Source organism: Micropterus salmoides, unplaced genomic scaffold, assembly GCF_014851395.1.
Source record: "Micropterus salmoides isolate LMB-PRFRI ecotype aquatic unplaced genomic scaffold, ASM1485139v1 Ms_hic_scaffold_10, whole genome shotgun sequence".
Classification (NCBI taxonomy): domain Eukaryota; kingdom Metazoa; phylum Chordata; class Actinopteri; order Centrarchiformes; family Centrarchidae; genus Micropterus; species Micropterus salmoides.
In genome coordinates this window covers 20,655,359-20,683,357 of record NW_024040041.1, presented here as the reverse complement: position 1 = coordinate 20,683,357, position 27,999 = coordinate 20,655,359, and the positions used below count along the sequence as shown (strand labels likewise).

Here is a 27,999-nt window from a genome sequence, read left to right as displayed (position 1 = left end):
AAATACTTTTCCCTTTACAGAAGATAAGAGACCAACAAATGTGACAAATCATGCAGATGTGAGCAAAGCTCCTCCTCCTGTCAGTCACTCTCAGTTTCAGTGTTGTATTAAATTGCTCCTCCAGCACCTCCTCTCCTCATCCTCCAAACCCTCTAATCTGTCAGCAGTAAGCTCACTTTCCAAGTTACAAGGCCATTCTCAGCACACACTGACACCATGCTGGGGACCCTCTGCACTCTCATCACTGCTCTAACATGTAAGGAGGCTGACTTACTGCAGCTTTGACCTCACGTTGGATTCATCAGTCTGTGTTTCTCTTGACTCCATGTCATCTTGTTGTTTCCAGGTGTGAGTGGTGTGACGGTGGTGACACAGAAGCCTCCTGTTGTGACGCTGAGGAAAGGAGAGACAGTCACCATGGACTGTAACCTGGGGATTGTTACTAACGATGCTGCTCGCTGGTATAAACAGATTCCTGGAGGAGTTCCTCAGTATGTAGTGAGGTTTTATCACAGCTGGAGCTCTCCAGAATATGGCTCTGGTTTCTCTTCACCCAAGTTCACATCTACTCATCAGTCTCAATCAGATTATCGTTTGATCATCAACAACGTGGAGGAGGGAGACTCAGCAGTCTATTACTGTAAAACATGGGACAGCTCTGTGAAAGAGTACGCATCACAGTGATTTACACTGTGACAAAAACCTCCTCACTGAACACTTCTGCTTTTTTTCTTAACAGGTAGTGAAGCCATCAGCCAATGTTTTCATGCTTTAAGAAAAGAACAGAAAATATGTTTACTAGTAAATGTTAACCTCTGAAACACAAATTATCATATCATATTCTGTTGTAAAAATCATTGTGTCTTGCCAGTTATCAGGCAAAGTGTATAAGGTTTGCAGCAGATTCTCATTTGCTAACTCTAAATACAAATAATGTGATAAATCTGTGCGGTGCACATGTGGTGATGATTGTTACAGAAACACTAGTTGCATTTTTCCTTCTTTCATCTTGAAACCAAAAGTTACAAACACTTACAGTTATGTCTTGTACGGCTGAAACACAACCAAATGAAAACGTTACATTTACCTGACAACTTGTCATACAGATTTAGTGATTCATGTTGTGTTTCCAATGAATGAAAAGCTGGAGCCTACATTCATATGGAGCATGCTACTTCAGTGAGAGGAAGTTATTACAAAAAGGTGATAAAAAAAAGAGATGTGAGATAAACAATTAAATTAACTCTATGAGCTGCTCATTACAGAACACTGTTTACACACACTTATGTAACTGTGGGAAACATGAATCCAGATTATATTTACTATGTAATCATCTGTATTTGCTAACATAACACATAACATGTTTAACAGAAACAATTGATGAGTTAATAATATTGATGAAAAGTAAAGAAACAGGATTCAAAATACAACAAGAACCACAAAAATATCACTTAACGTAGTCTAACCATGTTCCGTACACAACGATATTTTGACCTTTTCCCACCGATCGCTGAATAAATACTTCCAGGTTATACATAAACTATACACTCACCTAAAGTATTATTAGGAACACCATACTAATACTGTGTTTGACCCCCTTTCGACTGCCTTAATTCTACGTGGCATTGATTCAACAAGGTGCTGAAAGCATTCTTTAGAAATGGGCCATATTGATAGGATAGCATCTTGCAGTTGATGGAGATTTGTGGGATGCACATCCAGGGCACGAAGCTCCCGTTCCACCACATCCCAAAGATGCTCTATTGGGTTGAGATCTGGTGACTGTGGGGCCATTTTAGTACAGTGAACTCATTGTCATGTTCAAGAAACCAATTTGAAATGATTGGAGCTTTGTGACATGGTGCATTATCCTGCTGGAAGTAGCCATCAGAGGATGGGTACATGGTGGCCATAAAGGGATGGACATGGTCAGAAACAATGCTCAGGTAGGCCGTGGCATTTAAACGATGCCCAATTGGCACTAAGGGGCCTAAAGTGTGCCAAGAAAACATCCCCCACACCATTACACCACCACCACCAGCCTGCACAGTGGTAACAAGGCATGATGGATCCATGTTCTCATTCTGTTTACGCCAAATTCTGACTCTACCATCTGAATGTCTCAACAGAAATCGAGACTCATCAGACCAGGCAACATTTTTGGTGAGCTCTTGCAAATTGTAGCCTCTTTTTCCTATAGTATTGGAGATGAGTGGTACCCGGTGGGGTCTTCTGCTGTTGTAGCCCATCCGCCTCAAGGTTGTGCGTGTTGTGGCTTCACAAATGCTTTGCTGCATACCTCGGTTGTAACGAGTGGTTATTTCAGTCAAAGTTGCTCTTCTATCAGCTTGAATCAGTTGGCCCATTCTCTTCTGACCTCTAGCATCAACAAGGCATTTTCGCCCACAGGACTGCCGCCTACAGGATGTTTTTCCCTTTTCACACCATTCTTTGTAAACCCTAGAAATGGTTGTGCGTGAAAATCCCAGTAACTGAGCAGATTATGAAATACTGAGACCGGCCCGTCTGGCACCAACAACCATGCCACGCTAAAATTGCTTAAATCACCTTTCTTTCCCATTCTGACACTCAGTTTGGAGTTCAGGAGATTGTCTTGACCAGGGCCACACCCCTAAATGCATTGAAGCAACTGCCATGTGATTGGTTGATTAGATAATTGCATTAATTGAACAGGTGTTACTAATAATCCTTTAGGTGAGTGTATATGTGTGTCATCATCATTTCTCCCTCTTTTATCCCTGACCAAGGAAGAGAACCCCCGGCCGTTTGTTCCCGAGAGATTTCAGTAAGTTTGCTAGGTGCGCCCACTGCGCCTGCAAGCTACAGCCCAGATATAAGCTTTAGGTGGGGAGACAACTATAGCGGTGAAAATGTACATTTCAATTGGATTAATGCTTCTCACAGTACTATAGTCTTTATGAAATGATTATTATGTTATCACAAGTCAATAAATATATTACCTTTTGTTGAATAACTGCTTTGAAATGGGAATTCTTACGTCAATTCCGGACAATGGCCGCTTGGCGCCACTTTCGCACTGAGACAGGCAACAGAGACGCAGCATTTCTGTCAGCACAGACGCTGTTGCGTGCACTTGCGTGCAGTGATGATTATATTTATAATATTTTAACATTTAAAATTGTCATTCTTTAATAAATCAGCAATTAACTATAACTGAATTGATTGTGATGTTATTTCATAGCCAACTTTTCTTAAAAACTAATGTAATGTTTATGATACTGTTAAAAAATGATAGGATGTTATTTAATAAAATGTCATACATCAAATGATAGTTAGTAATTTTTATTCAGTTTTAGGTGTAACATAACATACAGTATGTTCATTTCAAAGGAAAATAAGAAAAGCAAGAGGAGGGAAAGTGAGGAAATGTCAGGCAAGAAAAAGCAGTACACAAAGCTAGAAAAGGCAGTTGAGGAGGAAGCAAGTCTACCAGCAGCAGCAGACCACCAGGGAGCACATTACAGTGCACTGCTGCGTGAGTGCAGCCGGGGAAAGCATTCCACCCTTCATCATTTACCCTGGCTGCCTCCCAAGTAATGCCTATCGGCTGGATGGGCCTCACAATGCCCTCTATGGGATCCAGGTGAAAGGGTACATGGACTCTGAGCTATTCCTCAAATGGCTCTGTCATTTTGTGCAGTATGCTCCGGAGGAAAGACCTATCATTCTAATCATGGACCAACACAAGACACATGTCTCAAAAAATCTAATTATGTACTGGGAAAAATAAATAGAAATTCTCTGCCTACCTGCCCACACCACACACATCCTACAGCCCCTGGATATTGCTGTCTTTAATCCCCTCAAGACTGCTTCCTCCACCATGGCTTCCAGGATGGGTCTAGTGCGAGGGGATCTTGTGGTCAGGAAGAAGTTTTCTTCTCTGCTGAGGAATGTTTACCCCTCTGCTCTCACTGCCCAAAATATTAAGGCTGGGTTCCGCAAGGCAGGCATCCTTCCTCTGTCCAGGGGGGCTGTGGACACAACCCAGGTAATTTTAACATTAATACAATGATAATTAATCCTCTAAGTTACTTGCATTTCTTTGTGGTATGCTAATGAGTAAATATGCTTTACTTTCTTAGGTGGTGAGAGTGCTCCCATCTGCTGACCAAAGGGATGCCACAGCATCCATCACTCCAGCCACGCCCTCAGCCACGGCATCCATCACTCCAGCCACTCCCTCAGCCACGCCATCCAGCGCTCCAGTCACTCCCTCAGCCACGCCATCCAGCGCTCCAGTCACTCCCTCAGCCACGCCTTCCATCACTCACGTCACTCCCTCAGCCACACCATCCAGCGCTCCAGTCACTCCCTCAGCCATGCCATCCAGTGCACCTGCTACTCTCTCACACACAACCAGCAATCCACCTACTGACACACAGACATCAGCCACTCCCTCCACCATTCCAAATTCACTGAATGCTTACAAACAAAAATTTATTTATTTGCAGTGACAATTAAACACAAAAACAGAAAGTGTTCCTTTCCCTGGCTCAGTGATGATATCAAACAATTAATGAAAGACAGAGACAATGCCCTTAAAAAAGCCAATAAGTCAAAACTATCTTGTGACAGACAAAAATTTGCTTTGTTACTGAATAAAGTGACTTTAGAGAGAACTATGAAAAGCAAAGGCAGACTTTTTTTATCACAGTTATTAAAAACTGTCATGGAAACTCAAAAGCTATTTGGGAAAAGATCAATAAACTAACAGGTAAAACTTCTTCCAGTAATAATTCAATACAGCTAAAGAACAGTGGCATGCTTTTGCAGGATCCATCTGCTGTGGCACAGACACTAAACGAGTATTTTGTTGATTCTGTTGAGACCATAACCAAAAGTTTCCCCGTGAAATATAACAACCTACCTGTCATTAGTTCAGATTTGTTAATTGAGCCCCCACTATATCCAAAATCTGTATCCATAGCCGATGTGGAAAAGGCAATTACACAGCTTAAGTCTTCATGAGCAAAAGACGTGTATAGGATGGACACACTCATGCTAAAACAAATAGGTCAGTCAATTATGGGTCCACTAACACATATCATTAATTTGTCACTAGATCAAGGGAAATTTCATGAGCCATGGAAACTTGCTAGTGTCATTCCCATATTTAAAGGTGGTAACTCCCTTCTTACATCTAATTACCGACCTATTAGCATTTTGCCAACAGTAACTGGTTGCTAAACAAATCACCAATCATCTTAATTGCAGTTATTTTCCTTTGCACTCAATGCAGTTTGGATTTAGGGCTAATCATTCTACAGAGACAGCAACATGTTATTTTTTGGAAAAGGTTAAATCAAATATGGACAAAGAAGGGATAGTGGAGCAATCTTTTTAGACCTTCGTAAAACATTTGATACAGTCAACCATTCAGTTTTACTGCACAAACTTAATGCATTTAATTTTTCCTCCAAATTCATTAGCCTCATTAATTCATACCTTTCATCTCGTTCACAAAGTGTAAGAATTGACCAATATAATTCTGCCCCCTTACTATTATCAACTGGTGTTCCACAGGGTTCAATTATAGGTCCAATTCTTTTCAGTTTATACATTAACGATTTACCATCTGTGTGTAAGAACTGTGACGCTTTGATGTATGCAGATGAAACAGTTATCTTGGCACATGGAAAATCCACAGAGGAAGTTGCCTCAAAACTAGAGCCCATGTCACTGATCTCAACTTGGCTTGAGCAATCCTGTCTGCAATTAAACATATCCAAAACAGTTACCATGTTCTTTTCAAAAAACAATATAAATATAAAACCCGAAATTTTAATATCTGGAGAAAGATTACAGGTCGTCAGAATACAAATATTTAGGATTACATATAGACTCAAATCTCAATTTCAAAACTCACATCAAAAAAAGTTAGTAATAGGATTAAGTTCAGTCTAGCAAACTTCAGATTCATCAGAGATTTCCTTTCAACTGAAGCTGCTAAATCATATTTCTTTTCCATGATTTTATCCCACATAACATATTGTTTAATAAGCTGGTCCAATAATCACTCTACAACAATAAAACCATTAGAAACATTTTACAAACAAGCATTAAAAATACTGGATAAAAAAACATACAATTACCACCACTGTAGTATTCTGAGGAAATATCAGTTACTTACCTGGGACAATCTCATTAAATTCAAAAACATCTGTGTGACCTTTGCCAACTGTGGTTCCACTTCGAATGCGCTGGGGTGGAGGAAGTGCCCCACACGGAGTGGCTTTGCCATAAATGTTGTCTGTCCACATAATCACACACACACACACACACACACAATGTAAATAAGTTTAAATAGTGCACACACAAAATGAACACATCCTACTGCTGAAATATTGACAATTTCTAGTTGTGATTTTTAATCAGTTTAGTGTTAATTGTAAATAGTAAATATATTAAATAGTGCACACACACACTCACATATGCGCACATACTGTACACATAGTAGCCTAATCATTAAATTATTTAATTTTAAGTTCATGGTTTACATGGTTTAGTTACTTTCAATTATTATTTTTTTAAACAAAAGCAAATGGTTTCCCCTCCTTCTTGTTCTTCAGAAAGATATGGTAATGTTGTTGACTAACGTTTCACATGGTTCATGCTTAACGCACGTGGCATAATTAACATCACGACACAATCATGCCTAACTCGCATGGTCGTCTAGCTTATTAAGCAGTAAAGTTAGCCTACTTAACCTACGGTTTAACAAAAATAAATGAATTCACCTTTCTTATAGATTTCAATAGTATACTCTTCTGTTAAAAGAAATAAACAGCTCAAAAATGATCCGTTTAAAGTCAGTTTTTGCAGTTGAAATCAAGGTATGCGCTCTGTACGGAACACCATTAGCAGCCTGTACGGAACACCATTAATGTCTGTGAGCATCCGAGCACAGGTGGAGGAGGCACTTTTCTCAAATACTATTGGTTCAAAAGACATCAGTCAAAGAATAGACAGTCTAATGGGTATTCCCCCAGAGAATGAGCACACAAACTTGTTTGTCTGGCTCTCACCAACAGAGGAGTGGCTGTTGATGGAAAATTGTATGGAACATGGTTAGTCTACGTTACTTACACAAATATTTCTAAAAGTCTGATCTTTCACACACAGTTGAACAATGATCAAATAAAAGTAATATATGATCTGACAGTTTGTCTAGATTCTGACATTTATGATGTTTCCAAAAGATTCATCAGAATAAACTGGATAAACATTCAACATCATAACTTAGATTTTATTGGTTAACTGAAACATAAAGTAAACATTTATATTCAAACTAAGTGTTCCTCATGATTTAATCCTGTTCACTAGACTTATTTACAATCTGAGGAGTCCACTCTATTAAACTCTAATCATCAGCAGACAAAAATTAATTGTTCTTTTGTTTGTTTTGTGAAACTACATGATATAGTTGGTTTATGATTGAAAACAGCATTGGGTGTAGAAGCTCCTCCTCTTCCTCCACTTCTGCTCTCCTCAGTGTCTTTATAAGCTTCAGTCTCTCTTCTCCTCACACTCCAACCCTGCTCACCTCTCAGCTGGACAGTAAGGGACGCTTACACCACACACTGACACCATGCTGGGGATCCTCTGCACTCTCATCACTGCTCTAACATGTAAGAGATTCTTCTCATTCCTTTTTCCATATTTTCACACAGAAACCTTTCACTCATGTATTTTTCTGTGTATGTTGACAGATGTTGATGCAGTGAAGGTGCTGACCCAGACGCCTGCTGTCCACACAGTTTCTACAGGACAAGAGGTTGTTCTCAACTGCAACATTGAGCGATATGATGGAAATTATGTCAGTTGGTATAAACAGGTTCCTGGTGAAGCTCCTCAGTTTGTTCTGAGATTTCACCATAGCGACAGTTGGATCAGGATTCTCTTCAGACCGTTTCAACTCTAAAGCCTCATCAAACATAGATTACCAGTTCATCATTAAGCGGTCAGAGGCAGGAGACTCTGCTGTCTATTACTGTGAGACATGGGACAGCTCTGCTTCTGTAGATGTATCACAGTGATTCACACGGTGACAAAAACCTCCTCACTCCGCATCAGCTAATGCTCTCTATAACTACCTTTTATGGGGATTTAGAATGACTTCAAACCAGTTCTCTAAAACTTTCTGTAAAGACCATTTTCAAACAAAACATTTATTCACTAATCTCTCTCCACCAAAGAGTAGAAGTAATTAAATTCAGTGTTTGTTGTTTTCTGTTTCATTTTGTTCTTTTCATTTACAAAGGACAGTGTAGTGAAAAAACACCTATTAGAGATAAACACAGATAAGCACAGAGATTCATTCTTGACTTTGAGGACAAATACATGTGGTAAACATATCAATCAGTAAGTGGACCTTGAGTTGAGAATATTAAACCCATGTAAACAAAGATGAGTCCAAAAATATGTCATGTCATGATTTTCTACTTTAAAATCGGCGTCAAGTTAAGCAACAAAATTTGGTTATACTTTAAAAAGGTGTTTGGATTTAAACTATGCTGTCCATGTCAGTGGAACATTTTGAGAGAATTTATTTAACTATAATAAAATGCAACAGGAGATAAACATTTGTTTTCACACTATCCCTCGCTTATAATGTAACACTAATATTTTAGACCACCGGCCTCTTTCACAGCTCATAACATTAATTGAACATTTTTTATCATCTTGATACTTAATGACTATTTCTAATTTTATGAAAACTGCTGATAAACACATTTTTCAACTGATTACATGTTTCATACGTTTCTAACAGAAAATGACTCATTACTTTCTTTCAGGGTCTCCGTAAAACACATTAAATACCATGGATTAAAACATCTCTATATGTGTGATTGGTGCAGGCAGCACCGCCCCTCCCAAATACCAAATCAGCCTAGATTATTTTATATGTAGTTGTAATTGACCTCAAACATAAGAAATGTCATCATCAGACGATACTGTAAATTATTGGCAAAGAAAATTAATCTGTTCATTTATAGTCCATATATCATATGTGATGGCCCCCGTGTGATCCAGTGAGGATAACTTACTGTTATTAACCGTCTTTGTTCTGTTGAGGTGGTCAACATCGGGTGCACAGGTGCACCTGTGAGCCAGTGGAGATAAAGCTCCATTTGGTCAAACTCTTCTCCCTTTTCTGCAGTCCAAATGTCAACCATGGCCTGATCACCCTGACTGCCACATCTTACTTTGGGTTTATTTACGTTACAGAGACACACCTTGCACATTTACGTAGTTATGTTTAATTCACTCTTTTGTTAAACAAAATCACTTTTTGATAATTTACGCTGCCTTGTTCCCTCTTTTGTCATGGCCCATGAGCCAGGTTGTGACACATATTAAACATGAAATATTTCTTTAGTTGGTGTGACAACGAAGCTTTATTGTCATTTCTGTATTTTATCACATTTATCAAATGTCCAGTTTGTGGCAAAGGGAGAGGTAGGATGCTATCATCTTCATGACCCTTAACTTCAGCAGCTGTTCTGTCACGATTATAGCAGCTGAATTGGTTTGACACGCGAATCGGCTCGGACATTAACGGAACTTATATAGGCCTATGCGCATTAATCATCCATCCGCCCCCACCAACTAATTATTTTATCAGATTTAGAGAACAGCATCTGCATGTCCGTTTTACCCCGACCTTCACCAGTCCCTGTAGCTTTCCAGGCGATTTCTTTCTTGTAGTAAGAAAGATGTATGAGTGTTTTCTTTAACAATTTACTTTGATGATTAGAAAGACTGCTGTCAGTCATTTAAATGTTTCCGTGTTTTAGCATCCGTGCAGTAATCTCACAGCAAATATCGTGGGACAAAACCAAAAAACCTGCAGTAATAAACTTGACAGTGCAGAGAGAAGAAACAGAACTAAACATTCAGCTTATATAGTCCATGTTTAGACTCTGATGGAGCTCAGGGTTGATCAGGAGGATGGCTGCTTTACTCCAAACATTTTTACTATATGAAACTGGACTCTGTGTGAGACCTTTTGGATGTGTAGAACACAGAACATCAATTAACATCAGATCCTGACCAATCCTGTCGGCTTGTCGGGAGATTTATTATTATTAATTTATATTGCTGTGGCTCGTGCGTAAATGCGCACAGTGTCACTGGAGAGACGCTTCATATAGCCGCTATTTAATGTTCATTTTTACAATCCTGCTGCCCATCCATCACATTCAATAATAACAACAGTGATATCAAAGTGTAATGACATTAAGCAGTTAGGGTTAGCAGCAGGGTTTAAGAGGCGCTACACACAGACAGTTTGATCGCACATTTGATTCTTTTTAATAGGTACGACTTATGAATACAACAGGAACAATGCTCCTTGTATAGCGCCTTTCTAGTCTTTTCGACCACTCAAAGCGTTTTTACACTACATCTGCATTCACCAGTCACACACATTCATACACTGAGCCTAAGTGCTCAAACGGAAACTAACATTCACACTCACTCATACACTGGTGGAATAGCCGCAATTCGGGGTTCAGTATCTTGTCCAAGGACACTTCGACACGCAACTAGGGGGAGCCAGGGATTGAACCGCCGACCTTCCGATTAACGGCCAACCCGCTCTACCTCCTGAGCCACAGCCGCCACTGCAGTGTCCTGCTCCGGCTATGGGTTGGTCCAGCTGCTTGTCACGCCTCTTGTAAACATCACAGCGGCTGAAAAGATTTCCGCAACGGATACACCGATGTATCCTCACTAATAGCTCCTCCAGCAAGCCTCCTCGATCCTCGCTCCTCGATGTGTATTTTAAGAATTAAGATGTCCTTCAAGATCGCGTGCTGAGATCGATTTCCGGGTCACACGCTCGAGGATCGAGGATCAAGGAGTCGAGGAGACAGAAATTTGGGAAATGAGAAAGGCCCTTGCTCTCTTGTCATCTACAATGGTAGCGAGCCAAGAACCTGTTAAAGGTAGCTAGACCACATCAAGATGGTGCGATTAACTGTAGACAAACTGACCTCAAAGATGGATGACAAGGTTTTCTCCTGAAGTCCAGCTGCAACGCGACAGAGAAACATGAATAATTCATCAATGAATGGAAGTTTTCACTGTGGACAAGGTGTATCTTCTGCTGTCCACTGTGCCTTGGACCAGTACACAAGCCTTGAAGCAGAGGGGTAAACTGACTCCCAAAACACAGTGAAGACCTCCTTTGAGCTGAATCTTGTGTAGTAACGAAAGTCCTCATCTGTGATACAAAACTTGAAAATCAGTGGCTGCTGCTTCTTAACTGTCAGCTGCTGGATTTCCATTTCTAGAGACAAAACTTGGAGCTCCAACTCTTGAATTCTCCGTGTGGCACCGTCCAGTTTACCTTAAGGGAAAGAAAGAGCATACACCTTGATAGATATCACTCATCCATCTATCTATTTTCACTGTCTTCATTACTGGATGCTGTTGGTGAGCTTGACAGTTATTCTTGAGTCTTTGGGCCCGCATCAACCAAAGCGTTTATTGCCAGCTGAAAACACCAGCTGCTCTTCTGAAAACGCCTAGCAGGGAGCGCTAGCTGGTGTTTTTGAGGCGCAGCATTTTTTCCTCCTGCTTTGGTTGCTATGATACATAAAATCTGTGGTTGCAAGTAGTTCTACCGAACTTTACTGGATGTAAAAATGTCAACACAGAGCAGAGTACTTGCTCTGGCTCTTGCTCTGTATGAAGAGAGGCTGAAGCAGGTAGAGAGAGAAGATGAACTGGCCATATGTGGGTTTATGATTTTGTGGGTGAGGAAACATCTCGGTGAGTACCACCGTTTGGTCCAAGAGGACGAAGCCCGGTTCCAGGATAGTTGCTACGGTGTGGTATTTGTCCCGCCCCTCTGGCGCTGTGATTGGATAGCTGGGTAAAAATTGACAGTGAAAAGCGCAGCGTTTTTCCCCAAAGTTGAACATTTTTCAACCCTCTGCGACCAGAAAAAAGCGTTCAGCGCCAATCATCTGTGCAGTCCCCTGTGTCAGGCATCTCCTGGGAGTCATCCAGGCCAGCAGCACCGAGATGCTTTCTTGCTCGTAGGTAAACCGACTCACGAACTTGTGAGCCTCCCCCTAGATGTGTGAAATATGTTGAGACACTTGATTGTCACGACACATTTTTGGTTATAATATTTTAAATCATCAATCACCCAATCATTCCAGTGGAATCTAGATGCCGCTGCTCCTTGTTCAATCCAGATTCTTCCACTGGCTGACGTACTTAGATCCTCTGGGGCAAAGTGCTGACTACATATGTGGGTGCTCCCACGAAGGATTTTGAAACTCAGCCCCTCATCTCCCCTGATCGCTCTCACCCAACAGGCATGTATTTCTCCGTCCACAGGAAAATAGTGGAAACTCAAATACGGACTTTTTCGTTTGTTATTGGAACAACAAGGAACACTGCAATAACAATGTCTTGATGACTGTGCCATGCTTGTTGGGTGGGCTGCTGCTGAGAAAGATGGACACAAGAAGAAAGTAAATGGAAATTGTTTAGCATTTAGCTTTTAAGTCAATATCTAAAATGCTGTTCTAAACAACAGTGTTCGCAGATGTCAGTGATTATACATTTATAAAGTAAACTTGTTAATGTTACAGCACAGACATCAGTGTATATTTTAGCTACCGGTTGCTAAAGTTGCTGCTAGCTAGCCTACTTTCCAATTTGAGGCTGTTTCCTTTATATACAGTCTGGCTGTTACAGAATGGTAAATTGAAAATGATCGATAACGTTACTATGGTAAACTAATTTAAACACGTATATACCTTACCTTTCGCGATTTTGTAATGTTGATGAGCATCTGTGCATTTTCCAGAGAAGTCTCCGAGGTGAAAGCACACCGGAAGTAAATATACCCCGCTTCGAATCATACCGGAAGTTGTCTGACATAATTGTGAAAAGGGCCTATTAGAGCACGTTAGGCCTACTTCTACTACTACTAGTCAGAAGTACACTACACATGCAGCACTGAGTGTCTGTTTGTCATTCAAACTGCTATAGTAAAACTATGAACAGAAAAAGCTCACCCCTAATGAGTTCCACAGAGCACCTGTTCTTGCAGAGAAATTGCTAATGAACTTGAGTAATTGTAAAGGGTGGTGTGAACACAGATTTTGGCTAAAATATTTGTCATTGTTTGCAGTAATACTATGCAAACAATGAAACCACATATAAATAATCTATCTACAAACATTTCTCAATTTAGTTCAACACCATTTTTATGATTGGTCAGTAAATATATTTATGTATTTATTTTTTCAGTTTTTATTTAGCCTATTGTTATTTCTACAGTATGAAAGGATGCAATTCTATAGATCAGTTAAGCAAAACACATCCTGTCCTGTGTTTCTCTGGTAGCCTTGTTTATTATTTAATTCATTCTCATGTTTAAGTTTACTTAGTATCTGTCTTGTCTTTTATCTTGGTTCTTAGTTCTGTATTGGCATTATTTCAGTTTAGTCTGCCTATAGTTCCGTTTAAGTTCTGTTCCTGTTTGGATCCGTGCCTGCCCAAGTTCTTGTCATATTATTGTTATCTGGTGTTTGTTTCGTGCTCGGTTTTTGTCTGCCTGTCTAGTGGTGTTGTAATCTCTGTCTGATTAGTTGTTCACTTGTTTATGATCATTCTGTGGTTTGAGTTCCAGTTAGACTCTTGTTATGTGTTCACAACCTTTAACCTCTCTGCGTCTCTCTGCCTGCCTGTGTCTCACTAGTTTCATCCTGGTCGCCTGTGTTGCTCCCGCCCTGCTCGTTAGTCCCTGTGTGTATTTGTTTGCTGTGTGTCTTCAGTCCTTGTCGTGTATTCACTGTGTCCCGTGTTGTAGTGTTTAGCCTGCCTTGCTCGTCGTGCTCATCTGTTGTCTGGATTATCACCCTTTTTGGATTTCTGTTGGATTACCTTTTTTAATTTGGGCTGTCCGTGTAAGTGTGCTCACTCTTGGTTTTGCCTTTAATAAATATCCTCTGAACTGTACCTGCTCCTATCAGTGTCCTGCATTTGGGTCCACCAACCTGTTCCAATACACCCAACCCTGACACAAAGACTACGTTCAGCCTGCAAGCCAATGTGACCCATATCCGATTTTTTTGCCCATGTTACTCAGATCTGATCTTTTTATGACAGTGTGAACAGGCCAAGTCACATGGAATCTGAGCGTTTCCAGTTCGGATATGGGCCACTTCCATATGTGGTCCAAATCCGATACAGAGCGGATCTTTTTAAAGCCCCTCCAGCCAGTTTTAACTGCCGTTTTTGGTGAACGTTCTCTCTCAAACAGGGAATGGGGGTGTGGTTAATAGTCGGACGTAATACATTACCATGACAACCAAAAACTGACCAGCTGGTGTGTTCACTAACGATATGCTGTGTTAACATCACTACTCTCTGGCAGGAGTAGATATTACTTAGCCATGATAGAAACTAATGTGCGCGTATCAGCTGTTATCAATCATCAGAGGTGGGACCAAGTCATTATTTTACAAGTCTGAGTCAAGTCTCAAGTTTTAGCACTCAAGTCCCAAGTCGAGTCCCAAGTCCAGACCAATCATGAGTGCCAAGTACGAGTCAAGTCTCAAGTCAAGGACAAGTAAGTCCAAGTCAAGTCCAAGTCTTAAACTTTGAGTTTTGAGTCCTGAACAAGTCATAATGCGCTCTTCACCAAATTTAAAACCATTTAAAAAGTTTTTAAAAGTTAAAAATAAAACAATGTATTGAATGAAGCATTAGCCTGTACAGAAAGAAGGCAGAGGTGCAGCTTCACACAACAAATTTCATGAATTAAATTAAATGTTCATGTAGGGCTGCTAATTATTTTGGTCAATATTGAGATCAGAATTAGGCTATTAAACAGGGTTACTCATTGCCTTAGGAAACATTAAACTATTGAAATGTAATACCTGCTTTTTAAAAACTAGGCTACTATATATGCATTACTCCAAAATCCCATCTAGCCCATGAAATGAGAAACAATAATCCAACATTATTAACTTAAAGCAGCATCTAGTGTACAAAAGGACAACAACAGCACAGATTCCCCCAAGTTGACAGCTTTGGGTGACGGATGGGTCACTGAGGGGGCTCTGTGTGCGTGTGTGTGTGTGTGTGTGTGTGTGTGTGTACACGGAGGGGAGCAGATCAGGTGACAGGTGATCTACTCGAGTTGACGAAGTTACGTTACAGAACGCTAAAATAAAACCGTGTTGTTTTGTCGGGAGATGCAGTGACAGAAACCAGCGCTGAGAAAACTATAAATCGCTATGACGTTAGAAGATGCAGACACAGTGGATATTTTACAAGAACCGATCAGGTAAAGCAACACTGAACGCACCTTTTAGGGAGGGACGAGAGCCTCAACTGTAAAGGAAATGAGTGCTCTGGGTTTATAAAACAAGTGTAGTTGTGAAACAGCACCCAGCGCTATTATCGTTTTATCTTAATTAACTTGTTTTTATAATTGGTGGAAGCAGCTTTAGCAACAGCTGCAGCAGTCTCTCTACAGTGTTTCGACCTGATCTTTCTTTTCTCCGTGAGGTGGGGGAATTTAGAAAGTTGCGTGGTGCTACGTCCGACCCCCAGCTGTTGTGCATTAGCCTATGCCTAAAATTCCTCCAGCCCAAGGGAACGATCATGAACCGTTCACAGCGCGCTGGTAGTAGGCCTATGTGATGGCAATTCGAGTTTTCAAATGAACAGCTCAGGCAAACACTTGTCTTTCTGTGAGTTTTATTCAAGTCTTCTGCAGAAGGACTCACAGCAAAACACATACACCGTGTACATGTATGCTCGAATGAGTGAGGAGAGCTCTGTGAGCCTGTTATTTATCCAGCTTTAGAGACACATTGTCCCTGAAGTCTGGATAACACAGAGAACAGAGATATTTTGACTGTTACGTTTACACAGATTCAGTGCCACATCACAGTCCAGGGTTACATGCAATATGTTTTGAATTCCCATTACACCTACTAGGCTACACAACCCATTGTAGGTCCCCAGATTTGTCGGTCACTGGGGCGCACAGGGACAGGGACAAGAGATTGCGGAACGGTCGGGCGCGCTGGAGGAAGCCACACGCTCCAGTCTAATTGAGCACCGCGCTATGTTGATGCGCTGCACTGTTTTTTATATCATAATTTAAATTCGGGCATGGGGAGTGTCAAGCCAGCTTGATTCAAAAGGCTCAAGTCCAAGTGAAGTCACGAGTCTTTGCTGTTCAAGTCAAAATCAAGTTGCAAGTCTTCTTTGATTTTGTCAAGTCGAGTCTAAAGTCATCATTTTTGTGACTCGAGTCTGACTCGAGTCCATATCTCTGTCAATCATACAGTCGATGGTCTTGTCACCGCTGCACATGATGACTCCCACTACATTTTATGGTGCGCTTACTTTACCGCAGGGATGTGGTGGGTGCCTCCGCCGATGCATTGGTAAAACGGCTGTCAGTAAAATGCATGTTGCGGACTGTACATAAGACGGTGGCAGGTGAAAGTGCGACACGTTTTCTGTCATCTGTCATCCAACACCGCACGCACAAATGCCTTTATGAAAATGAACAGCACACTAAACCAAGAGTAGGAAACTAAAAAATAAAATGAAGACCCTCTGTTAGCTAACTTTCTGCAATAACTATGCTAACTAACTACACCTGGCTAACTACAACTTAGTTAACTTAGCTAACTAAACTAGAAAGACAAACCAACAATCAGACACAGAGAGACATACCTACTGTAAGTTCTAAGTAAATTACATGATAAATTGGTTAGATAGCTCACAACGATGTTTATCGGTTTGATGCTCTGACTTAACGAGGCGTGACGGTGTGACAGTTTTTTAAGGAGGCATGACAGTGCGCCTGCGCAAGCTTGGAGAATGACATATGACTAATGGAATTACTATAGTCATAACTTTTATCAAAAAATATTTGGCAAACTATGTGGGTAATCAACATTGTAAGGAAATACACTGGACGGGGGCTTTAAATGCGACCTCAGTCTGGACACTCAGGTCGCATTTGATCCGACTTTGATGTCACTGTAGAGCAGCAGTTCTGCTGTAGACGGAGCCGCGCTGAACGAAAAAGCTCCACAAAAAGCCATTATTAAATATGTAGCTCTCTTCCTTCTCTACTTCGCCATCATCTGCTCACAAATTCCCTTTCTTATACCTAAAATCCACCGGACCGGGGCTCTCTTCTGAGTTACGTGCACCATAGACTGTATATACAACGCTGACGTTACTTCAATCAATCAACATTTATTTATATAGCACTTTACAGCAACCAATAGGTGCCCAAAGTGCTTTACATCAACCAAGAATAAACAACACAGCATTCAATAAAATTCAAGAAGAAAACACATGAAGCATAGAAAACAGTAAGTCAGATAAGGTTGCCTAAAATCATCAGAAGAGGGAAGTTGTTGCACCACTACTGCATATTAAAAGCCATTCTAAAAAAATTTTTAAGTTTTGATTTGTAGTGTAGTGGACCAACAGTGTGGATTTGTGCATGTTATAATTTAGAGACTCAACTTCTCTTTTCTCTCCCAGAGAGAAACGAGGGGGTAAAGATATCAACTTTCAACAGACGGCTGAAGAGACCCAAAGGAAAAGGTGAAAGGTTGCTTCCCCTAAGTGCTATTCCGGGGCAGTTGATCGTAAAACTGGCCACTTGGCAACAGCCGAGATAAGCCTCTCGGTGCCTGACTGTTAAACTGACAAAAGGGACATTAACCAGTGATTAGCGTTTCCCTGAAATAAGTATTACATGCCATCATTCTGAAATACTAACCTTTTAAGGTCGAACTACGGACAATTGTTTTCCTGTTACCAAATGCTTAAACTTAGAATGGTACAAACGTTTGACCAATGAGGTTTGATTGTGGGAAAATATTTGATTATAATACGCGCAAATAGATTTTCTTTTTCTTTATAGACATATTAAAAGTTTAGAAAGACAGTCCCTCGGGAAACCGGAAACAGCCGCCCTGCGGGAAACAAAGGACTGCCCTCTGGGGAACCACGCCCCAGAGAACAAAAAAGCGACACACGTCGTTCGCTCTCTTCCTCTTCGCTCTGCTCTCTGGACGCTTCCCTCTCATATGGCGCTTCGGCACATGCCCGGCTTGCCCTCTCCCGGCAACACCCTAAGAATTCGACCAGCGCAACAGTCTTTGTTTCGCTTGAAGCTACACACGCGACATCGATTTGTCCCAAAGTTCCAGCAACTTTACTTGTTTTATTTTCTTTCTTTTGTTTTGTTAAAAGTTATCAGTCCATTAGGTTACACTGGTCTAATTCAGGAACGACCAAGTTCCCTTTTAAGCTTTTTTCGTCGAGCTAACCCAGGTTAAAATTCCATGGTCCCATTTTTTTTCTCATTCACCTGAACACACCACCAGACACACCCTTGAGTCACATGGTAGTTTCAGTGAATGCTTTCAACTTATCATAACGCTCGAGCGCGTTTTAAAAGCTGAGGTGAGTTTCCCCAATCAGTAGTGTGAGGGGGAAGCCACGGGAGCAGCTGCATCGGTATGTCTCTACACAAACAATGCTATTTTTGCTTATTTTCCATCTTAAATGTTTGTTTGACTCCAGCATGCGATTGTGTATTTGTAGTGCCCACTTCCGTGGTCTTTAGAAGCCGACTGGTGCCGCGGTGTGTCGAATATCTGTGGGAATTGGTGAGTCTGTTTGTTGTGTCCACTGGCATGTTGCTATTAGCATTATCATCCCTAGGTATTTTAATGGGATACTCCACTAGCTCAATGCTAACAGCATTAGCCATCTCAATGTAATTCAATGGGCTGTGGTGGCTGGTAGCATTAGCAATGCTTATAGCATTTGCTTTCCATTGCTCCTATGAGTTTTTATTGGGTTCAATGAATGATAATGCAATCCTAGCACTTTGTTTTCAATGCTATGGCTTTGTTTAAGTATTTAAATGGTTATTTACATACTGAGTGACAAGATTATCAATTGTATTGAATGGAATGTTATGTTGTAAATAATCCTAACATTTCTGGGTGTTTATTTACATGCATTTAAGTACTCTTGTACAAGTTGTTGTCATTTAACAATTACTTATGCCATGCTATTATGTACACATAAAACATAGCTAGTAGATAAACTAAATAATGAGTAGTGATTAAACCATGGGTCCTGTTTATTTAATACAGTCCAGGTGAAGCCAGTTGCGGGTCAGTTGATGGCGAGCTGCTACTACTACCTGGAACAGAACCTGCCCCAACAACCTCATCGCCCCCTGTGGGTTTGGTAGGAGGCTGTTGCAGCTTTGCTCACTCCCTCCACTCATTCTCACACACGGCCATTCAGTAAGCCTTGGCTTATGGACTATTTGCGTTCCACGGATCATTCTCGTCATTTGGACGTAGCGTTCATCTTTCATGAACAAACGAAAATGTCCTATACTGTGTTGTGACTGTCCTTAAATCTGAGTACTCCTCAATTTGTTGCTGTATTTTGTCTTTCTGTGAACTAATGAGTCAACGGAACTGAATTTCCTCAAGTGCACTTTATCAAAACCAATGTTTCTGCAGATTGTAAATATATTGGGTATTCAATCACGTGGTCTCGCCAGCGACAATGAAGGACACCTGGAAAAACAGCCGAATTGCCAGACGGAGGGCGGCCAACACTTGAGGGTTTTTCTTCAGACACGGAGAACCTTGGAGAATCCCCTAGCAAAATGCCAGGATCGGGCAGCTAGCGTGGGACCCGTGCAACAGGCCAAAGCAGGCCGCCGACAAGCAGTAAGACCTGTGGTCAGGGATGTCCCATAGTGTTAATATTGTCTCTTTAACTCCTAAACTCACAGCTTACACTCATTACTTCTCCTCTGCCGTATGAGTCAAATGCTTCCCAGAATCAAACCTCCATTCTCATTGTTTATTTCTCTGACGTATTTAACCACTTTTTTATATCACCTTTAGTTAGTCAATAAATTCACTGTAACCAAGGAATTGTTTGTATTGCTTAAGTCCCTGCCAAAAGAATTTACCCTTTAGATATGAGACTGACTTAAGATAATTGAGTGATTATTAACTGATCACTGGTGAATAACTGTAATTATTAAAAGCTACCTAGAGGTCCGTAGACTCTAGGTTAATAACTCTGGTGGTGCCCCGCGAAACGAGGGATTTATAGATTAATGTTGTCTGAATATTAAAATTCAGAATTGGGTATTCTCATAAATTTATTAAAATTCATAGGTAGTTTAGACATGCTACAGATTTAAAATGAACAACATCAGTTATAGTACGAATGTCAGGGGGGCGCTTGTTCCAGAGTTTTGGGCCAGCAACAGCGAAGGCCCGATCTCCCCACTGTATGTACCTGGACGTCGGGACTTCTAAAGTCCGTCGATCTGAAGACCGCAACAGCCAATTTTTGCCCACCCAAAGTTAAAAGTTCGGGAAAAAATACTCCGGGGCTAGCCCACTTAAGGCTTTGAAAACAAACAAACAAAATCTTAATCAATTCTAAAATGCACCGAAAGCCAGTGTAGTGTAAAAAGAACGGGAGAGATGTGTGCACTTCTAGATGTATTTGTTAAAAAGCGAGCAGCAGCATTTTGCACAAGTTGAAGACGTGAGACGGATGTTTCACTTGGACCAACATAAAGAGCGTTGCAATAATCTAGCCTTGAACTAATAAAGGCATGGATAGCCTTTTCTAGATCGTGCCTGTGAAAAGGCTTTACTTTAACCAGGAGACGAAGTTGGAAGAAGCTCGTTCTGACAACATTGCTTCTGTTTGTCAAATTTCATGCTACAATCGAATGTCACACCCAGATTTTTGACCGTTTGTTTGGCGCATGAAGTCACCGTTCCCAGACTTAAAGCGGGATTGTTTGACATGAATTTTGTACTGAAGATAATACTCAGTTTTGTCTTCATTCAGATTAAGGAAGTTCCGAGATAGCCACAATTTAAGCAGGCAGTTTAGTGCAACACTGTCATTAGGTTTTATAGGCAGATAAATTTGCAGGTCCTCTACATAACACTGAAATGACAGGTTGTGCTTGTCTATTATAGATATATATATGAGAACAGGATGGGGCCAAGAATTGAACCCTGGGGCACCCCGCAATAGAGAGGAGCAGATGAGGAGAAATCACCCATTGTCAAATAGGAGCTAAACCATTTAAGTGCAGAGCCTTGAATGCCTACAAAGTGCTCAAGGCGTGCGAGAAGGACTGCATGGTCCACTGTATCAAAAGCAGTCCAACAGCACTAATAAAGTAGGATCCCCAGAATCTACAGACAAGGCAATATCATTGTGAACTCGTAGCAGTGCAGACAGTGCTGTGATCTAAAACCAGATTGAAATTTTTCAAACACTGCGTTCTGTTATAAAAAGATTTGTAACTGTTTAAAAACTTTTTCCAGCACCTTCGAAAGAAAGGGCAGATGTGAGACTGGTCTAAAATTGGACAACACATTGGGGTTGAGATTAGGCTTTTTTTAAGTAGGGGCCTAACCATAGCATGTTTAAAAGCATCTGGGACAGAGCCAGAACTGAGACAAAAGTTAAAGGCAAGGAGAATCGACCCAATGGCGCTAAAAACCTCCTTCACCATCCTGGCGGGAACAATGTCTAAAGGACAGTTGGTAGGTTTCATGTGGTGTACGACCTCAGTGAGCAACATCAGAGAAACAGGCTTAAATTCCTCAAACACAGCAGAATGCACAGGAGCAGCAGGTACAAACACTAAAATCGACCCTGGCTGACTGATGCTACTTTATCAATAAAATAACAGAGAAACTTCTCACACATACAGAGAGAGAGAGAGAGGTGGGGCAGATGCATTGTCCAGCGGCAGAAACTGTAATGAAAAGAACATAAAGTTGTGAACACTTGTAATAACTCGGGAGAAATGTGACCCGTGAGAGGACAATGAAAAACGGGAGTCTCCTGCGCACTAACCGGAGCTGTGTTGCTCCTTGTTTGCTTCTGTAGCCTGCAACAGCGTGCTGCGTGTGACCGTGTTATTCTTCTGCGCATGCGGGTCACTTTCAGGCCGTGGACAGTTCACACTGGAGTCTGATATGGGCCACATTTAAACAGTAATGTGAACTGTCAAACAAAAAAAATCAGATCTGGGGATTGAATTGAGCATTAAGGCCTGCAGTCTGAACATAGCCATAGTTGTTTATATTCTTCATTAAGCACTATATTGATAATTAAATGTGTATTAAATAGCCTATATCTCTCTCTTATTAAATTAATGGCTGTGTCTGACAGTGTACCTCAACCTTAAAAAACTCGTACCATAATGTAGGCATGTGATTCATTTACATTGTAACAATATTTCTTAACAACTAGGCAGCATATGAAATCCACCATAATCAATTAGAAAATTAGTAGGCCTACGTTTTATTAAGTCATTACACTGGATCGGCATGCTGTCACATGTCTGACAGGCCACTGTGCACCACACAGAACACTGGCTGACAAATTGTGCAGTTTGGCTTGATACTCATCAAGTAGGCTATTTGATTTTTCCCACCCTCGTTGTCGTTGGTACTTTAGCATCCGCTTTCATTTCAGAGGTGACACGGGAGATTTCTCGAGTTGCCGCCGCCGTTGTTTCAGCTCGACTCCCTGCAAAGACACCTGCCCTTAACTGACACCGATTGGCCCTGAACCTGACGGTATTAATCAAACCAACAATGGCAGCAAATATTACCCAATCGGGTAGAAAAGGAGAGGTATTCACAGAATACGGGTGGGATGATTTGCCTGGGATGCTGAATTAAAGACAACTCGGAAAAACAAGACAATGCTATTTAGTTCTCAAATATGGGACGATTCCATATTTTAAGGGACGGGCTGCAACCCTATTAACATTAACATGGTTACCTAGCTAGCTACTGCTAAATGCTGCGAAATAAGGCTAAATGTTAGAAGCGAATGCTAACGCTGTGAAGCTAATCGCTACCGCTACAAAGCTAATGCAAACGCTACAAAGCTAATGTTTCAAAACTAAATGCTAATGCTACAAAGTAAATCCTAATGCTACGAAGTAAACACTACAGCTCATTTCACAAGCTAAACGCTAATGACCCTTCCTGATAGGAAGCCATTCGCACCACGGCATGCACGTGAGCTTGCCAAGCGGTGCGCTGCGCTTTGCTCGACACAAGCCATTGGAAAGAACAGGTTTCATAGCATAGTAATGCCGTCGTTGCAGTCTGTTTGAGAGGCCTATGACGCTACAAAGCAACACTAACGCTACAAGCTAAACACTAATGCTATGAAGCTAAAGCATGAAGTTAACACAAAGCAAATCGCAATGCTTCGAAGCTAAAGCTATGCAGCCAACCAACACTGTAAAGCATGCAATGAAGCTAACGTAGCAGGGCTAACGTAGCTAATGCTGATACGTAACTTACACTATATAAGTTACGCAACCTACATAACTTATTAAAAGCTAAGTCATATTATTTCACGTGGGAACCAAACGGCTTGGGTTACCTCTCGCCTTGCCTCCTCTGCAATTCTGCGGTCTGCTGCATAGCACTTTACCATTCTCTCCTCTAGGAGCCAATCACTGCAGCAGCCATAGCTTCCTTTAAGTACCCAAGACTATGAGTGTTGGTCATCATCTGTCTTTGAATGCTACCTTTGGCCCAAGAATCAAGCTGTTTTCTATGCTCAAGGGCCATACGCGTCATAACTTCTGGATTTTTATAATACTTAGCAATAGCAACTCAAACTAGCATGTATAATTCAAATGGCCTCACTCAGGTCATCTGGCTAATACGTGTTCAGTTGGGTCCTCCTGCTGGCACTTCCACGTAGCACATGAAGGGCCGGGTAGGTTTGTCGTGGGCGTTTGGGAGTCCCTACTGCTGCTCTCTGCCTCGGGCTTTCCATGTATGGACATGGACGGGCAGCTCTCCCTACTTTATGGCTTTCCACGTAGGCACGTAGAAGGGAGGTGTGGTGTTTTGGAGGGTTCTGTACTGCGGTGTGCTCTCCCTGCCTCATTCTTTCCACGTAGGCGGGTGGATGGGGGAGATCCCAGAACAGAGCCATACCGCCAAACTAAAATGCGGAACTACAATTCCGCAATATCAGTCTTTGAGGAAAGTTGTCCTGACTGAACTTTAACTGTTTTATGTACACTCGCTGGCCACTTTATTAGGTACACCTGTTCAATTGCCTGTTAACACAAATAGCTAATCAACCAATCACATGGCAGCAACACAATGCATTTAGGCATGTAGACGTATTTCAGAAACTGTTGATCTACTGGGGTTTTACCGTAAACCATCTCTAGGGTTTACAGAGAATAGTCCGAAAAAGAGAAAATATTCGGTGAGCGGCGGTTGTGTGGATGAAAATGCCTTGTTGATGTCAGAGGTCAGAGAATGAGCATACTGGTTGGACAGAAAGGTAACAGTAACTGAAATAACCACTCGTTACAACCACAGTATGCAGAATACCATCTATGAACACACAACACTTTGAACCTTTAAGCAGAGGGGCTACAGCAGCAGAGGACCACAGTGGGTGCCACTCCTGTCAGCTAAGAATAGGAAACTGAGGCTGCAATTAAAATTTGGCATAAACAACATAAAAGCATAGATCCATCCTGCCTTGTATCAACGGTTCAGGCTGGTGGTGGTGTGTAATGGTGTGGGGGATATTCTCATGGCACACTTTAGGCCCCTTAGTACCGATTGAGCATTGTTTAAACACAGCAGCCTACCTGAGTATTGTTGCTGACCATGTCCATCCCTTTATGACCACAGCATAACCATCTTCTGATGGCTATTTCAAGCAGGATAATGCACCGTGTCACAAAGCTGAAATCCTCTCAAACTGGTTTCTTGAATATGACTAAGTTCACTGTACTCCAGTGGCCTCCACAGTCACCAGATCTCAATCCAATAGAGGACCTTTGGGATGTGGTGAGTGGAGATTCACTTCTTGGATGTGCAGCCGACAGATCTGCAGCAACTGCGTGATGACAATATCGACCAAAGTCTCTGAGGAATATTTCCAACACCTTTTGTTGAAAGTATGCCATGAAGAACTAAGGTAGTTTTGAAGGCAAAAGGGGCTCCAACCCAGTACTAGCAAGGTGTACCTAATGAAGTGGCCGGTGAGTGAACTTCTAACTATGTGTTGTTTTAAGTGCTCTTGCTCTTGTAAAGGATAATAATTTATATGTTGTTGTATTTAACTTTTCTCTATTTATCAGAACTTTTTTCCGTCTTTATGCTGCTACAACACCCGAATTATCCCTTATTTACACACAGAGCAGTGGGATCTCCAACAACAACAAAACACATGGTTTACACTGTTATAGGCCAAAACATACAGCCTCAGGAGTCCACTATAGCATGAGCTATTTTTCTGTGTAATTTCATCTTTAACATTGTATCAATTGGATTGGTTAATGTTGTGGAAATTATATTCCTGGTGAGGGGCTGAGCAAATAATTGAGTTACAACAAACCGTTGTCTTTGAAGAATTTATTTAATAAAAGAGAATAAACAGAGAAGTACTACAACACAAATCAGTTGGACCAGCTGTCACTAACGTCTGGCCCCGAGCAAAGGGATGCATCATCATTTACACAGTCTATGTTTCTATGTTTTGGGGAACAGAGATCCTCTCTCGGCCTTGAATGAACATTCCAGGAGAGGAACAACAAGAGAGGGAAAGCACCAAAAACAATCTCACAGCTCTGACCTAAACCCTAGTAAGTAAAGGAGAGGAAAGGTTAAGGATTAAAACATACATGATAATGATAATAGTAAAAGAACATACATAAAAGATTAAATGAAAGAGGACACAATTTTCTGCCATAACAGTTAATTTGTAATGTTTGAAGATTACTTTTGGCTGCAACTAGTTATTATACTGTTATGCTGTCTCTGCAGTCAATAACACTCATGTAAGTTTAGCTTCATTGTCTGAATGATGCTCTTTTGAAAGAGAAAATTTTCATCTTTAACATAGACAGACTGAATTCACTGATGAAATCTGGATTTTTAACATCTCCACTATGAAAACAAAAAGGATGTAGCAGAAGATTCACAATCAGTCCTGAAGTCCAGCAGTGTTTTGGAATATAAGCAGACTGATGAAGGGAATGAGACCCTGACAGTGAAAGTTGGTCTCAGCAGGATGTTTCAGTTCCTCTCCCCTCATTAACGAGAGTCAGGAGGTTTTTTGTACAGCCATGTGTACAAACTGAATCACTGTGATATTTGGACAAGGCACCAAGCTGATTGTGACAAGTAAGTACTTTTTAACTGATCATAAAACAAGAGATTTTCTAATTTGAAAGAGTATCAGACATTATGTTATCAATACTAAATTTGTGTGCTTGTTTTGTTTATTTAACTTGAAAGGTTTAAGGATAGCTTACATTTTAACTGAATTTTGCTATGATCATCTGTGTTTATTGGCTGTTTGGAAATTGTTTGAGAATTGTTCATATTTTAAAGTTATAGATTGTTAGATTTTGTTTTAAAGAGTAACAACTGTTCATATTGTAAGTGATAATTTGTAAATGTGTTGGAAGATTTAAAATGCTTTTCTTCTTCAGTTTCACTTGTTATATTGTCAACATGACTAATAAATGAATCTGTTACTGTCTTGCCTTGCATTAAATATTAAATTCCTAGTTGTTTGATGAATGTCCTTCATGTGTTTTCAGGCTCCAGCCTCCCTCCTCCTGTCCTGACAGTCTTCCCTCCGTCCAGTGCTGAGCTCCAATCCAGCAAAGCCACTCTGGTCTGTCTGTCCATTTTGCCCAGTGAGTCTAAGGGTTTTGCAGATGTGAGCTGGTTGGCTGCTGGGAGTCCAGTGAGCAGTGGGATCTCTACCAGCACCGCTGTTCAGCAACCAGACAAGACTTTCCAAATCGGCAGCTATCTGGCCATCCAGACGTCAGACTGGAACATGGATAAGGTTTACACATGTAAAGTGTCTTTGGGCTCCCAGACTTCAGAGAAAAACATCAACAAGTCAGACTGTCCCACTGAAGAATAGTAGAGGAGCAGAATGACCATTTCAAACCTGCTTCTTTACTGTTTGTGCTGTTGGCTCATTACAAGGTTTACATGTTAGAAAAGATGTGTCTGCATGCTTGTAATAAATGTTGTGACAGTTAGGTGGAGACGTTGTATCAGCTTTGCAATTGCTGCTTTTTCAAAACTCATTCAATAAAATACTGTTACCCAAAACATTTTTGTATTTATTTGTATTCTTAAACATAATTTAAAGCGATAATGTTCTACAAAATGTTATAAACTTTACTAGATGTTTTTTTTCACCTGATGTTCATCTCACTGATAATTACAGTTAATCAGGACAAATAGATAACAGATACATTTCTGTTTAACTGTTACTTAAATATGTATTTAAATTCATAAATTACAGAAAAACACAACAAAGATTAATATCACTTTGCCTGGTTTTAGTTGCTTGCAAAGGTTAAGACGTTAGAAAAAATTGATAAAATGAGCAAATGAAACTGAGTTTTCATTTTCTGTCAGTGAAGCATCACCTCTCTACTCCTCCCTCTCTTCCATCCCAGGATGCACCTGTAGGACTCCTCTGCTTATTTATAGCTCCATGTAAATGAAGAGGTCAAGTGTCAGCTCTCTGTACAATCAGAGGGAACGGTCTCTGACTGGAAACACACTGATGGTTTCATTATTAACATTTGGTCAATCAGAGACAGTTTATCTCTAATGTGTGTGAATTATGTTCATGTGTGCAGAGCCAAAGTTTATGGCCTGCAGTAGATGTTTCTTGTTAAAATTTTAAAACACGTTTAATCTTAAAATAAAAGAGCAAAATTGACAATTTAAGAAACTCTAAACAATCAAACTGGTGAAACATTTATTAGAAAGTTAAGAAAGAACCAAATCTATGACAACAAACTCATGATCTTTTAAT

General features: G+C 40.8%; 1 protein-coding gene, 1 long non-coding RNA gene and 1 pseudogene across 2 annotated transcripts; all 3 read left to right on the top strand.

Annotated features, from left to right (window-relative positions):
* Nucleotides 1–111: 111 nt before the first annotated feature.
* On the top strand, nucleotides 112–27,283 carry LOC119890570 (immunoglobulin lambda-1 light chain-like). The gene is made up of 4 exons (XM_038701903.1): nucleotides 112–256; nucleotides 347–674; nucleotides 26,299–26,330; nucleotides 26,753–27,283. The coding sequence occupies exons 1-4, from the start codon at nucleotides 217–219 to the stop codon at nucleotides 27,085–27,087; spliced, it is 735 nt and encodes a 244-aa protein (XP_038557831.1). The 5' UTR covers nucleotides 112–216; the 3' UTR covers nucleotides 27,088–27,283.
* On the top strand, nucleotides 7,620–8,606 carry LOC119890580 (annotated as a pseudogene).
* On the top strand, nucleotides 18,679–19,519 carry LOC119890590. The gene is made up of 2 exons (XR_005442261.1): nucleotides 18,679–18,734; nucleotides 19,230–19,519. It is a non-coding gene; the product is annotated as an uncharacterized LOC119890590 (long non-coding RNA).
* Nucleotides 27,284–27,999: the final 716 nt, after the last annotated feature.

Bases quoted from the DNA above. Each gene is read 5' to 3' on its own strand.
- LOC119890570 (XM_038701903.1), top strand. From the start codon at position 217: ATGCTGGGGACCCTCTGCACTCTCATCACTGCTCTAACAT. The intron at 257-346 runs GTAAGGAGGCTG...TGTTGTTTCCAG, and splicing joins TCTCATCACTGCTCTAACAT to GTGTGAGTGGTGTGACGGTG. The intron at 26,331-26,752 runs GTAAGTACTTTT...ATGTGTTTTCAG, and splicing joins CACCAAGCTGATTGTGACAA to GCTCCAGCCTCCCTCCTCCT.